The 14,419-nt window shown below is 43.8% G+C and overlaps 1 protein-coding gene across 2 annotated transcripts in view; it reads right to left on the bottom strand.

The window, feature by feature from the left end:
• BMPER (BMP binding endothelial regulator) overlaps positions 1–14,419 on the bottom strand; it is a 220,073-nt gene that overhangs the window by 147,672 nt on the left and 57,982 nt on the right. For both annotated transcript variants that reach the window (XM_081079765.1, XM_081079766.1), the window contains exons 5-6: positions 14,187–14,277; positions 10,269–10,351 (exon numbers count right to left, since the gene is read on the bottom strand). In XM_081079765.1, the coding sequence (XP_080935891.1) occupies positions 10,269–10,351; positions 14,187–14,277 (174 nt within the window). The remainder of the gene's footprint in view (positions 1–10,268; positions 10,352–14,186; positions 14,278–14,419) is intronic.

Here is a 14,419-nt window from a genome sequence, read left to right on the forward strand (position 1 = left end):
TTCTCAACATATCTGGACCTCTTAGAGTTATCAGACGTCTTATAGTTGGTGCATATTTTCATATAATATCATCTTATACCTGGCACTCAAAAAATATTGCAGGATGATTTGATTTGGGGTTTATATTTAATAAATACACCCAAGTCAATACATTGTAATTGTCTGGAGAGAAAAAGAGAAATTCCCTTCATCTTTGAGCACTCAGTGCCTAAAATCGTGTCTAACACAGAGCAGACATTGTTAAATTAATAAGTGACTGGCTGGCTACAGAGATAAGTGATGGATGGAAAGATAGAAGGAGAAACAGATAAATAGTTGGAAAATTCTTCGGCATTTAGTAAAATCAGTTTTCCGTAGGATTTTCAGGAGAGGAAAGGGGCTCATCGTGTGACAGAATAAAGGAAGAGGGTAAAAATAAAAGGGATGGTCTTCACAAGGATACAATGGGATGAGATTTACTCAACTGAGCTCATTTTTCTACCAGCTCTGGGTATTTATCTCAAACGTCACTCAAATTTGTAAACTGCTTCTTGGGCGAATAGGAGAAAGCAACAGCTCAAAAGCAGTTACACAATTGCCCCTTCGTTCTACCATGAGGATGAACTTAATTCGCAGAACCATTGAAACTCGTGTCTAGGTGACCCCAGCTCCTGTACAAAATCTCCAAGGAGGGCTGTCAAAAATTGGTGCTTAAACTTGGTCAGTGACTATTACAAGGGATAGATGGGCCCCACCAGATATACATGTATTTCTATCCATCTTTGGAAGCAGAGGCAATGAGAATGGCTCTCTCCCAGCAACTATCACATTCTCTTTGTGTATTCATAATTTCTTGGCGAGGAGATGCATTATAAAACATAGCATCTCCATTCTCCAGCTGACGTGAGAGTAACAGATACGTGTTCTTCATCCACTCTGGCATCACGGTGACAGATACTTAGGCTGAACGGCCAAGGCTGAAATCTGGTATGAGTTTAAACTTGCTTAGACTTGTGAACTTTACACAGAGGAAGTGCAATTCACATTTTTATTGTGTTAAGATTTCTTGCACCAAAATTGGGGTTCTTTGTGGAGGCTCACGTCACCCTTATATCTCCCTCAAACTGTCTGGTAACCCCTCACTCCACACATTCAAAGGGCATTTCCCACTTCCAAAAGTCTACAACCAATCATATAGACTATCCCCAAATTACACTGGTTGGTGGGGGATAGGAGGGTGGGTGGGTGAGAAATGACATGTGGTTTTTTAATCAGGCAGTTCAGGATTTTAACTCATATGATTTCTTTGACCTGAGGCAATCTATTACACTTCTCAGAATCTCAGTTTCTTCGTTAAAAAAATGGAGCTGGTGCCCCCTAGATTGCGTGACAATTTTGAAAATTAACATTAAAGCCCTATATGTATCTGGCACAGAGCATACACTCAGTATAAGTAGCTATTGTTGTTTAATAATGCCTCTGTAAATAAATCGCTCTCTGATTTCTTTTCAAACTGCATGTTTTCCTGTAAATGATCATGTCATATAAGAATTTTCCTTTCAAACTATTTTCCCTATTGGGCTTATTTTTAACATGGGGGTTCCCTGTGTAGAAAAATACTTTACAGGATGCTTCAGATATAAATTATATAAAGAAATAATAAGCATAAAGAACCTTAGAAACCACAAAAAATAAAGACATATTCGGGGATTAAAATTCTGGATTTGGCCTGAAAACACACGAGGCAGGACTGAAATAAAATTTAAAATATACAACCGTTATTCCCAATCTTTCTAACAACCCCCCTCCCTGCAAAAAAAAAAATATTCCTCCTGTTGATTTCAGAAACTAATGATAGGACTCAACCAGTAACGCAGAAAACTAGGCTCATGATCTCTTTAAAACATGCCTGGAAGCCCTCACCTCATGGTTTCCACCAATTCTAAACTAGTATATCACAAAAGTCACCCAGTCCACATTAAGTCCTTACACTGAAAAACCCACCTTAATCCAGTCACCCCCAAAACCTCATTAATATCCCACCTTTGGCCTTTTCCTTCTAAGACATCATTGTAAGACTCTGTCAAGGTAATGATCCATGACTACAGTGGGCAATAAACTCAGCATTGCCTCATACACAGGTCATTTAGGTGGTATTTTCAAGAAGCAAGAATCTGACACCCCCGTAACAATAGTTGAACATTTATGGGTTCAATCTAAAGAAAATGGCATTACAATAGACCTTCAAAGAGAAGCCTCAGCTGACAGAACACAACCTTACAGATTCACTGAGCATGAAATGCCAAGAGCACAGCCACTTTTGTAAGCAAGTTGGAGTCCCCTCCTAGTGGCCAAGTGCTATCCAGCCCTTAAAGAAAAGCTTTTTTTTTTTTTTTTCCTATTGGCTATTCCGAACCAAGACCTTTTTGTCTTCAGGCTGACAGTACATCCATCCACGATACAAAATGGAAGAACTGCCACAGTAATAATACCAACATTTCAGCCTAGTTTCGAAAACTACTTTTGTCCCACACTGCTTAGATAAACTGCCCACGTTGATCTAATCCACTCGGTAATTGCTCAATTCTCCAATTTATTGCCCAGATGTAGCCAAATTTCTCCCTGTGGACAGGGAAGATGTAGTGACAGGCTTTAACTGAAAATATGCCAAATGGCACTTATTACAAGTAAGGCAGAGGCCATGTGAGAGAGTTCAGGCATCAAGGGTTCAGGGTCCCAGTCTTCTTATCAGAGGAGCAGCGAGGTGTTTGGGAATATGTAACTTGGATTGCCCTGGCATGATGTGACCACAAAAAGATGAAAGGTCCCACTCCTTCCGAGTACTGGGAAGTGTAATCTGCAGCCAGACACACTGGGACAGGGAGAGGTTGGGCATGTCTCCCCCTTACTTCAGGGCAAGTTCAACTCTGAGGGTGGAGAACCATGCTCTCTTTTCAAAGCTCTGGCACAGCGAGGGGCCCTGGTCGTTGGTGAGAGCTTCCTGTCACTGCATCTTCCTGCTGCCATGAGTAGTGGCCATCTTTTAGGCTTAGAGAACACTTTTCAAACACGACACCCCCAGGGAAGTCATCCACATTCCACACAAAGCAGTTTATAATAAGTGCTACAGCAGCTGAACATAAATCCATCTTCCTTTCTGAGTTCATCGACTGTGATGTACATCTCTCTATTCCCTGCTGAATTGACAAACACTAAATGTGCGGTGGGAGGGCGTGTGTGGAATAAAGTAGCAGAGGGGAGAGAGAAACAGTGGGGAAAGAAAGGAAAATAAAAGTCAGCATTCATTTGCTCATACATACATTCAGCAATTATTACGAAAGTCCTTTATGTACCAAGCACTGAAGATACAAAGTCACCATTTTACCCACATGAAGTTAAATAAAATGATCACAAACAAAAATATTACAAATCACTTTAAATATTTGGAAAATCTAGTATGGGTTGCTCTAAAGGGTTTAGAAACAGGACCTGATCAGGTCTGGGAGTCAGAACAAGCTTTCCTAAAGAAGGAAAGTTTGGGCTTCCACAGGCGGGAGAGTGGGTGTTAACTAGGTTTAGGGAATGATAGCAAAGAAAGGAAGGAAGAAAAGAATAAAAAAGGAGCCCAGGTGTCGTGTGGGGTCTCATCTCCTGCTCCCCACACAAGAACGCAGGATTTGGTGAGGCCAAAAGGAACACCCACAGAGCCATAGATAGGAGAGTCATACCTCTCGCTGGTGGCTGGACTGGAGACACAAGAAGCAGGAGCCACATGATCCGCAATCTGCTGTCCGCTTCTCTGCCAACCAACCAACCCCCTTGCTAGCTGTAATCCACCGTCTGCTTTTCTGCCACCCAACCAACCAGCTCAGCCACGGCAGTTCTATCAGTGGCTAATGGCTAACCGATAACAGCTGATGACCAAGTAGTCACAGTAGCTGTGACTACTATGTAGCTGACCACCAAGTAGCTGACGGCCATCTACTACCCCGAGCCAGCAGCTTTTCACGTGAGGCCGAGAGCCTGGAAACTGCTCTCTGGGACTCTGTCCCCACACTAGGTAAAGGCCATGAGATATTAGACCAGGGCTCCTCAAACTTTACTGGCAAATGAATCCTCTGGGGATCTTGTTCAACTTCAGATTTCAGTTCAGCAGGTCTGGGGTAGCACCCAACATTCTGCATTTCTAACAAGCTCTCAGGAGAGGCTGAGGCTGCTGGTCTGGCCCACCTGTGTGTAGTAAGGACCTGCCCAGAGGCAGGAGCACAGAGAGCAAGGGAGGGCTGATGATGAAGCCAAAGAGCTCGGCCGAGGTCGCACCATGCCACTCTGTGCAGGACGTCTTAAGGTACTGGGTCTAAGAGGAATGGGAACCACGAAGATCTCCATTTTCTTTGTTCTCTCTACATATCCTTCTTAGGGGTTCATTCTCCCTGGGAGACAGGACTTTGCAATATCTTAAGTGTAAGTGAGAGCAAAGGTGTTTATGGACTTCAGGCCTTCTAAGAGCCAATAAAGTACAACTCCTTCATCACAGACAGCCCATTAACAACCCATGTTTATTAGTAAAAATCCTCTGAACTTAATACGCCTTTGTCAGCAAAAGTAATTGATCTTGGCCGGCTAATTTGGCTGCTTTTACAGACTGAGGACTTGCCACTCTTTTAAAAGTGTCCGACAGCTCTCTGGGCTTGCCTCCTTTCAGTAAGCAATTTCCAAGAACGCTGAGCCCATCGGCTTCTTAAAATAGTTTGGCAGAAGAGAAGGCAGCCATCTCTCCCTGGCACCTTGGTCTTTAGTCTTACAACCCTGAAGATGTCGGGTTTTACAGAAACGTCTGTGCCAACTGCCACCATCCTGTTCCCTGAGAATCTGACTGAACAAAGGCCTGCAGAACTGATTACTGTTCTGTTAGGCAGGTAATAAAAACTCAAGCTTAAACGAAAGAGAAGCAGATGTGTGCTTTAAGCAATGTGCAGTATACTTTATAAACTACTCTTTCCTTCTGTCTTAGGAAAGAGTCATCTTTCCATTTAAAATGAACATAGGACTTATTCACACTGAACATACGCCATGAGCAACACACTGTAATGTGACTCAGACAACTCGATGGAACAGCTAAAGGAACTCATGTCTTCACCCCCGTGAATAGTACTGGGTCTCTTGGCTCTCTTACGTACATAGTAATGAGTAAATGGGGATGATACCGTTTAACAAGTAATAGTAAAGCATTGTTTTACATGAGTCATGATGCTATTCACACCTAAAATTGTTAGACGCTCTGCTTCTGGAATGGGTAAGAGTGAAATTGTGAAATCCTCTCCAGATATCTTCAAACATGAGCATGTTCTCAACTGTCTGGAATGTCACATATACTATCCTGACCTAAATCAAGGATGTAAAATCATGTGTAAGGCATTTGTTTCATTATCTAAGGAATTCATCTCAATGAGATGAAATGTCTTTCTGGTTGTCTGCCTCTGTCACCACATTACAAAAACATGGGTAGACAGAGCTTCTCAAACTTAGAGAGTGTAAATATAAAGGGGTTAGACATAAAATACAAGCCACCTGGCAAATACAATATTTGCTGCAGAGTGGGGGACCCCCCGGCGAGTTGGTGATTCATTCATCAGAGATGGAAATATCACTAGGGCTGCTGCCCAGGAGCCCAACTCCATAGGGTGCACTCCCAGGCGGAGTAATCTAATGAGAGTGGGACATCTATCTAACAATAGTTATTCTCCTTGGCAAGAAGAAGGGGCTGGCCAGCTTCAAAGGGCACAACTGTCACAGTTTGGAAGACAAGACATTACTGGTTTTTAGTGTACTGTATCACAAGATGGCAATATGAATGAAGGAGAAGAAAAGCCTTCCAGACAAGGAAGCAGCATGAATAAAGGACTGGCGGCATAAGAAAGAGTAACGGCTTTAGGAAAGAGCTAGTGGTCCAGGGTTCCAAAGACGTGTGGATGAGCATGAGTGTGTGTGTGTATGTGTGTGTGTACATACCGAGGTCTGACAATTAAGTTCACAAACTTGCTGCCACAAGGTAGCTAGCCTTTTTAGATATCAGAGGGATAATTCATTATGAATTTGTACCAAACAGTTAACCAAGTTTACTATTTGGAACTGCTAAAAAGGCTGTGTGACGACCTGAACTTTCACCAACAATTCATGGCTCTTGCATCACGACAATGCACCAGCTCACACAGCACTGTCCGGGAGGGAGTTTTTAGCCAGTAAACAAATAACTGTATTGGAACACCCTCCCTACTCACCTGATCTGGTCCCCAATGACTTCTTTCTTTACCTGAAGATAAAGGAAATATGGAAAGGAAGACATTTTGATGACATTCAGGACATCAAGGGTAATACGACACAGCTCTGATGGCCATTCCAGAAAAAGAGTTCCAGAATTGCTTTGAAGGGTCTAGGTGCTGGCTCGGTGCACAGCTTCCCAAGGGGAGTACTTAGAAGGTGACCATAGTGATATTCAGCAATGAGGTATGTAGCACTTTCTCTAGGATGACTTCGCAAACTTAATTGTCCAACCTTCGTATATGCTTACATATTCTGAGATACACCAATGTGAATGTGTCCATGTGCATATATATGTACACATACACATACACTTGTCACCCTTACACTTGAGGGCACACGCCAGACTTCCAACTGCCCACATCTGGGTGTGTTTCTTCCTCTGGCTGCTAGTGGCCACCTGACCACCGGAGTGGGAGTCTCCAAATGCTACCCAACTGACACCCAGCAGACAGGAGTTGGTGTAAACACATCTCATCTCACCCCTCAGCTGGGAAATTGTGAGGCACGAATCGTATACTGCCTTCCAGACTTTGCCCGGTAGGAGTGAGCTCTGGTCACACACAGTGATACTGTCTTGGTGACATACCCTCAACTGGCTGCCCCCCCATCCTTGCCTCATTTCCATATTCCTCTGCCAGAGTCTTATCCTTGTCCCACATAAACTCCTTCTGTGCAAATACTTGTCTCAGGAGGAATCCCAACTTAGACATGTACATGTGTGTGTCTGTATTTATATTTACAGGCCTGTTTATATAGATTCACATATATGTGTGTGGATATACACACTTGTTGACATAGACATATACAAAGGTCTGACAATTCACGAATTCATCCTAGAAAAAATGCTACACAACTCATTGCTGAATATCACTATGGTCACCTTCTAAGTACTCCCCTTGGGAAGCTATGCACCAATGCCAACACCTAGTCCACCCTTCAAAGCAATTGCTGAACTCTTTCTGGAATGGCCATCAGAGCTGTGTCGTATTACCCTTGATGTCCTGAATGTCATCAACATGTCTTCCTTTCCATATTTCCTTTATCTTCGAGTAAAGAAAGAAGTCTTTGGGCCCAGATCAGGTGAGTAGGGAGGGTGTTCCAATACAGTTTTTTGTTTACTGGCTAAAATCTCCCTCACAGACAGTGCTGTGTGAGCTGGTGCATTGTCGTGATGCAAGAGCCATGAATTGTTGGCAAAAAGTTCAGCTCGTTTTCATCTAACTTTTTCACGCAGCCTTTTCAGCACTTCCAAATAGTAAACCTGGTTAACTGTCTGTCCAGTTCATACAAATTCATAATGAATAATCCCTCTGACATCAAAAAAGGTTAGCAACATCATTGCAACAAGTTTACGAACTTAATTGTCAGACCTCGTATACAAACTGAAAGGTATAAATGTGTTTATAGCGCTCTTTATATGGCAATGCTCTTTTCCTTTTTACCAAAGCACAACAGATTACACAAGTCTTCTTTTTATGGGGAACCTGTGGCTGAGGCCGCTCCCGGAAACTTCCTCAATGGGTTCTGCCTTACACTGGTCCCGTCCTAGGCCCTGGTCCACCTTTGGCCTCTCACTCAGCAAGACAGCACCTCACTCCTCCCGCACCTTCCACACCGAAGCTTCCAAAGCTGCTGCCAGGCAGCTCTGTCAAATTGTGGGCCTTGTGGTGCCAAAGCCAGGCCACACGTGTGCAGTATTACCTCTGAAGCAAACACCTGCACAGTTACCACTCTCAGGACAAGGCCATTGGCTGCCAAGGCATTATCATTTTTGTCGTGTACTACATTGAAAGGTAGCAAAATGAAAAAAATATTAAAATCCAGGTTATTTTAGTAACAAGGTGCAAAAAAGAAAGCCTGCGCCTGAAATTTACAAAAAGAAAAACTGCTCTGACGGCCCTTGCCAGACCAAAGCTTACTCACAATGTCCTACCCACAAGCACAGGCTCTATTCTCTCTTCTGGTTATCCTATCAGTGTCAAGATTGACATCAGGAACATAAAGCCATAAGCTGCCCCTTCGGTGCTGAGGGTGGCAACATGGAGAGCTAGAAAGAATATAGGATTAGGAATAGAAGAATGAAAGAAATTAGATGTGGGGCATAGCAAACGGTATAGAACATAGATCTGGAGAGATCTCACTAAGCAGGAAAGCTTAGGCAAGTAACAGCATCTTTGGATTTTGATTTCTTCAACCAAAACTGAAAGCAGGATTTCCATAGGCCTGACCTCAAGTGTGTCTTGTTCAGCACGCACAGTGTTTAGAAACACATGAAATCTGCATGCCTGGAGTGCATTAGAGTGTGGGACCCCTGCCCATGGAAATCCCTCTCCAGTCCCCGACATTGGAGCACCTGCTATGACTGTCACTGGTAAAACTGCAGGACCTTCCATCCTCCTTGCCACTTCTAAATTTCCTCCCCAAGGAGGCTCACCTGCCCAGCTTTGGTACACCTTTATGGAAAAGGCAATTCATTCAGTGCAGGTTTGAAATTTCCTACTTAGGTGTGCCTTGGTGTTCCTCAATCTACCCAAAAGAATGAGATTCATAAAAAAAAAAAAAAAAAAGTTATCGGAGAACTTTACAGTTACCAATATAGAAGAAATAAAATTGAGAAATGGGCAGTATTTAATGGCAAACAGAAATTATTTACATAAAAAAACACAGCTATTTAACCATAATTAGCAAGAGAGGAAAAGCATGGAAGTTGAATCTGAATATGCAAACTCGTATTCCTCTTCATCAGTAAATTACTTTTGTGTTTTTGTATATTATTATGATATAAAGTGTATTACATACCTCATATTACACACCATATATATAAACATATATATATATATATATATATATATATATATATATATATATATATGTACACACACACGTATACATATTTACTTTAATGTGGACTCTCTAGGTTATGTGTGCATTTGTGCTATAGGAAGGGGAAAGATTTGAGAAAACACATGTAGAGAAATGACAAATGCTATGATTTATGATGATCCACATATGATTCTACTTTGGTGAAATTGGGATGCTAGAGATCCCCATATTTTTTAATATTCTGAGATGCATACTGGATGTTCTTTATTACAAAAGATTAAAGCTTTGAAAGTATATGGTTGTACGAACTCCCTCCTGTAAATACCTTGGAGCAGCTGGTTAAGACTAGATTCCCCATCATCACTATTACCACTATCACCACAAATGATCTTACTCCAAATTTAAAATACATAAATAAAAAAGATCCCCTTAAAATGATAACACAAGCCAAGTTCCTTTTTACATTTTTAAGCACTCTGAAATATCCTTGGTACATGCATGACAACAGTGCTTGCAAAGGCAAGTGTGTGGCCTTGTCTCATTAATCCCTACTCTGCCCTGAATCCTCAGTTTGGGGGCCACTTCCTCCTGTCCATTCCGCACAACATAATGGATGACCCTCAGATCAGGTTCTCTAACCCGACAGAATACCGAGGCAAGCTGCACTTGTCCCCATCTGCTTCCCATTTGACTTCACAGAAGATCTCAACAATGGCTTCAGTGAGAAGCTTCTCTGCTCCAAAGAGAAGAGAATCCATGTCTTCCCAAAGAAGAAGCCAAGTGGAGGAAAACCAGCACCTTTCCTCACTCTTTAGACCAGTGGTTCTCAATCAGGAGTGACCTTGTTCTCCAGGGGACATGTAGCAATGTCTGCAGATATGTTTAGTTGTCACAACTAAGGGGGTGAGTGCCATTAAACATCCTACGATGCCTGGGACAGCCCCCATCACAAAGAACCGCTCATCCCAAAATATCAGTAGTGCCAAGGCCAAGAAACCTGCCGTGGAGAGATGAGCTTTTCCCTTGGTTACACAACAGGAGGAAGAGGAAGACAGGCTATAAAGAGTCAGGGCTGCTCTTGGTTAGTCCCAGCCACAATTAACGAGAAGGAAAGCCCTTGGAACACTCAGGGCAGTACTTACAACACAGGAACACTTGGTACATTTGTTTCCTTCTGGCTGAAAGTCCTCGCCTTCTTGGTACTGCACACCCTCAAACACACAGCCTGGAAAGCAACGAAGAGTTTAGAATCAGGGCAGCACCTTCGTTCAGTTGTACACGATTCTTCTATTCACTGCTCATTCATCACCCACCTCCACCTCCACCTCCACCTCCACCTCCACCTAGCAGTGTCTTCTGTAACCAGAGGACAAGATTACTTTGTAGAAAAAAAAAAGTACAAAAGAGTGACATGGGCCCAGAAACCCAAAGACGCTAGAAAACACATGAGAAGTTGGAAGCCGGTTCAGACGGAAGAGGAGCAGGCAGTACACAGTAGTGAGCCCTGCACAGTCTGAGGAACGTACCTGACCACCCTGCCCACAGCCCGGGGAACCAAATCCCAGAGGAGCTGGAGGAGGCAAACACAAGAAGACCCAGTGAGCGAAGTTCATGATGAGCTAAAGAGCAAATGACAGGAAGGGCTGTCACCTGGGGGATACGCGGGAATTGCCCTGTCTCTGCCAGGCTCTCTGCACCACTGATCTCACTCCTTTTTCACAGTGAACCTATAAAGTAGGGACTCTTGTCACTGTCCCCGTAAATGAGGAAGATGTGTCTCAGAGAAAGAAAGTAGCCCATCCAGCTGTCAGGTGGCACAGCTGGAATTCAAACTCAGCTCTGTCCCATTGGCCACACCATGCAGAGGGTCAAGCACCAAGGCAAGAAGAGGAAAAGGCAGGTCACAAGGTGCCACACAGGTTTTCAGCCCCACTACGTGCTGTTAAAGGGGCTGTGGCCCCCACCACCTTTGGCTAAAAATAGGACCAAAAGCCCGGGGGTCTCCTACTCAGAAAGGTGCTCAGGACACTGCTATAATCCTAACAGATGTCCCAAATGACCCAAAGCACAGGCTGGCCAGGAATCGCATGTCACACGGGCTATGGGAAGGTTGTCAGCTAATGGCAAAGCCTCTTATCTCAGGTCCGTCCTCATGAGGTGCTTTGCCAGAATCGCTAAGGTCACTTTCCGCATAGTAGACAGTACTGGAAGCAGCACTACCAGTGGCCAACACTCAGCAAAGGGGGCCCTTGCGAAAGACTGACTCATGCCCCAGGGAGCAAGAGTTCAAGGCCTGCCAACTGAAGTCATCCACAGAACCCACCAAACTCTTGAAGCAGCTGGTTCCTGACAAAGAGAAACAAGTATTAACCATAACCACCTGATCTGACTGCTGGGCCTGTTTATTTTAAAGCTAGTTACAGGGCTTTGTTCAACTGGAGACAAATGCTACTGAGTCTGAAGCTGAGGGAAAATGTGTTTATAAGATACCCACACCAGTAATCCAAACCTCCTCACTGTTCCCACTGATAAGGGAAGACATCCTGAAACATGGGTCCCTCCCAGTGGCTGTATGTCAGCATAGTTAATGATGGCAGCTGCCCATCATCTCTTTTCAAAGGACACTGCCAACAAAGGGTCTCCAAAGAGATGTTTGCACCAGGGGTTCTGTCATATAGATTGCCAGATGATAAGCCACAACAATCTACACTGGATAACTTAAATAGGTAATTTTAAATGAAAATTCAATGCAAACTGTTCCCATCACAAGTCACCAGCCTTGAGCAAAGAGTGAGAAGAAAGGAAGGAGCAGACAACCAAGAATGCCCTGAAATCTGTCTCAGGGAGAAGCTGACCACAGACTGTATGTGTTTGTCATTCTGGGGGATAGCACCCCATGATCAATGACGGAAACCACTTCTCAATTACCAAGGAGTATACCCCAAGGCTTCCCTTGACTGTCCCTATACAGACTTGGTTGAGTCCTCCCTCCCAAGACAAAAGATAAAGTATTCTGATTTGCATCCCACAGGTTGGCCTTTAAAATTAAGGAGAGGGAGCAAAGTTGATTCTTGACCCCATAACTGAGGGCACATAGCTTGCCTAGGTGTCAGGAGCCTCGTGTGGCACTGGCATACTAACTTTTAAAGATTTGCCTCCCGGGGCATCTGGAACCAAGCAGAACGATTATCATGGTGTATGGGGTGGTGGGAGGTAGTACAATATGGTGGCCAAGAAAGAGAAGAAGCCACATCGCAACCCCACCTTTGGCCAACACTCCAGGGACTCGGGCAGGTACTTATTCTCACTGGGTCGAGGCCCTTCCTCTGTGAATTGCAGACAGTGCCTCATCCCTCACTGAATGGTCGTGAGCATGTAACACTGCAGTATGTGCAATCATGGAGTTCAGCCTTTCCTTCCTGGGAACTCAACCAGATAACAAAGTGGAAAAAGCAATTGCTCAAATATGATCATTTTAACTGCTGAAATAAATTCACTCTGCTGTTTGTATATCCACAGTTTCAAAGAGAGCCTAAAAAAATGACTATCTCCTGAGTGAGAAGGAATGTTATGCATGCTGAGTTGATTCTGTATCACTAAAGCAACAGTCTACTCAGCACAACTGGATTCATATTTAAGAGCTATAAAAATTTTTAAATCTATGCAGCATAAAAAATTAGCTGTGCTATCAATCTCAAGTGTGGCTGTATACAGGAATTATCTGAGAGGCCTGGGTCCCACCCTCAAAGATTCTGATGGAATTGGTCTGTGATATATGCAATCTAGGCATCAAGATTTATTTTTGAAAGCTTCCGGTGATTTTAATGTGCAGCCTAGAGAACTACTGTTCTAACTTAATAAAGATCTTTTAGGCATTTAAAAGTACGGTTACGTGATACAAAGCATACTTAATGCATTCAGAAGAAAAAAGTACTCAAGCAACCTCTGTTCGATAGATACAAAATAATTGGATTATGAAAAGAATTATTTTACTTTCCACCAGTTTGGGGCTCATCCAATCGTACTTCACAGAAATCCCACAGTGAAAAGGAAATTTGGCTCAATAACGACTGTCCAGGGAACTCAGGCAGATCGGAAGTGGAAAGGGACTGTCCTTCAAAAATGAGAAATGAGTAGACCCAGGGGGACTCAGGTCGAGGCGCATTTCAGACTGGAGGGGAATGGCAGGCGCCTGCAAAGGGAGCAGGGGCTCAGATTTTCAGAGTGTCCCACCATGTTGTCTTAGCCATGTCCCAGGAAGGTTTGCAGAACAGAAGGCCCTTTGGAGATTAACCTCAAAAGCAGAGTAGTTGTGAGTTTCCCCTCCAGTGAGGAAAAAAGCACTCAGAGTAAAACCCAAAACGCAGAACATCTGTCTAAGAGTACAGGCCAGGGGCTTAAGGGATCAGAAAAAATCTCTCACCTCAAAATCCCTGGGATCATACTGAAGGGCAAGAAAAGATGCAGGAGGCCTTCGTAATCCTGTTCAGAAAAGGAAGAGGCAACACTCCAGCCACTGGAAAGCCAAGAGCCCTTTGCCGTCAGCGAGGCAGTAGTGGGGCCCTCTAAAAAGACAGTGGATCCAACTCGTTGCACCACACTGAAGATTGAGACCAACAAAACCCTAAGCTAAATTCACTTAGGGACACAGCTCTCTGCTTTCAGAAAACATCTGGTCACCTCATCACCGAGGCAAGCTCTGGCCAAGATATTGCAATTTGAAGCAGTAAAAAGACATTTCTGGTAGCAAAGGAAAGCCACAGCCTTCCCTTCCAAAATAAGCATTACCTGTAGCCCTGTGGAGTGGAAAGCAGGCCTCCTGAGCCTGGGGCATCCAAATGCCAAGACCTACAGCACATTGCATTCATCCTGGGCTCACCAGAGAGTCCAACCGGACATTTCTATGCAAAGAAATTTGCTCTCTAAACCCATTAGGTACACAGACGTAAAGTGAGAAAAATTCCAGTCAGGAAAGGGGGAAATCACGCATTCTTGAGAGAACTCAGAGGTTTCCACAGTATACAGGAGCCTTGAATCCTTCCCCTTCCTGAGAATGTTACCTGGACATGTGGGGCAGCAAGTTCCCAGGTGCTTGGAAGGATTTTTACAATGAACAACACATCGCACCTCAGACTCTGTGACAACACCTTCCTGAAAAACAGAACACCACAAACAAAGTCAGTCCAGAATTCCCACTGAGGAGTTATTTACTTTTGGAAAGTAACCAAGGTAATAGGAGAAGAGTCCGGACACAAAATGTGCAAAGTGAGGGTAAGTGTCAGGTCCAGAGGTA

The sequence above is a fragment of the Rhinolophus hipposideros genome, assembly GCF_964194185.1.
Source record: "Rhinolophus hipposideros genome assembly, chromosome: 18".
NCBI classification, from domain to species: domain Eukaryota; kingdom Metazoa; phylum Chordata; class Mammalia; order Chiroptera; family Rhinolophidae; genus Rhinolophus; species Rhinolophus hipposideros.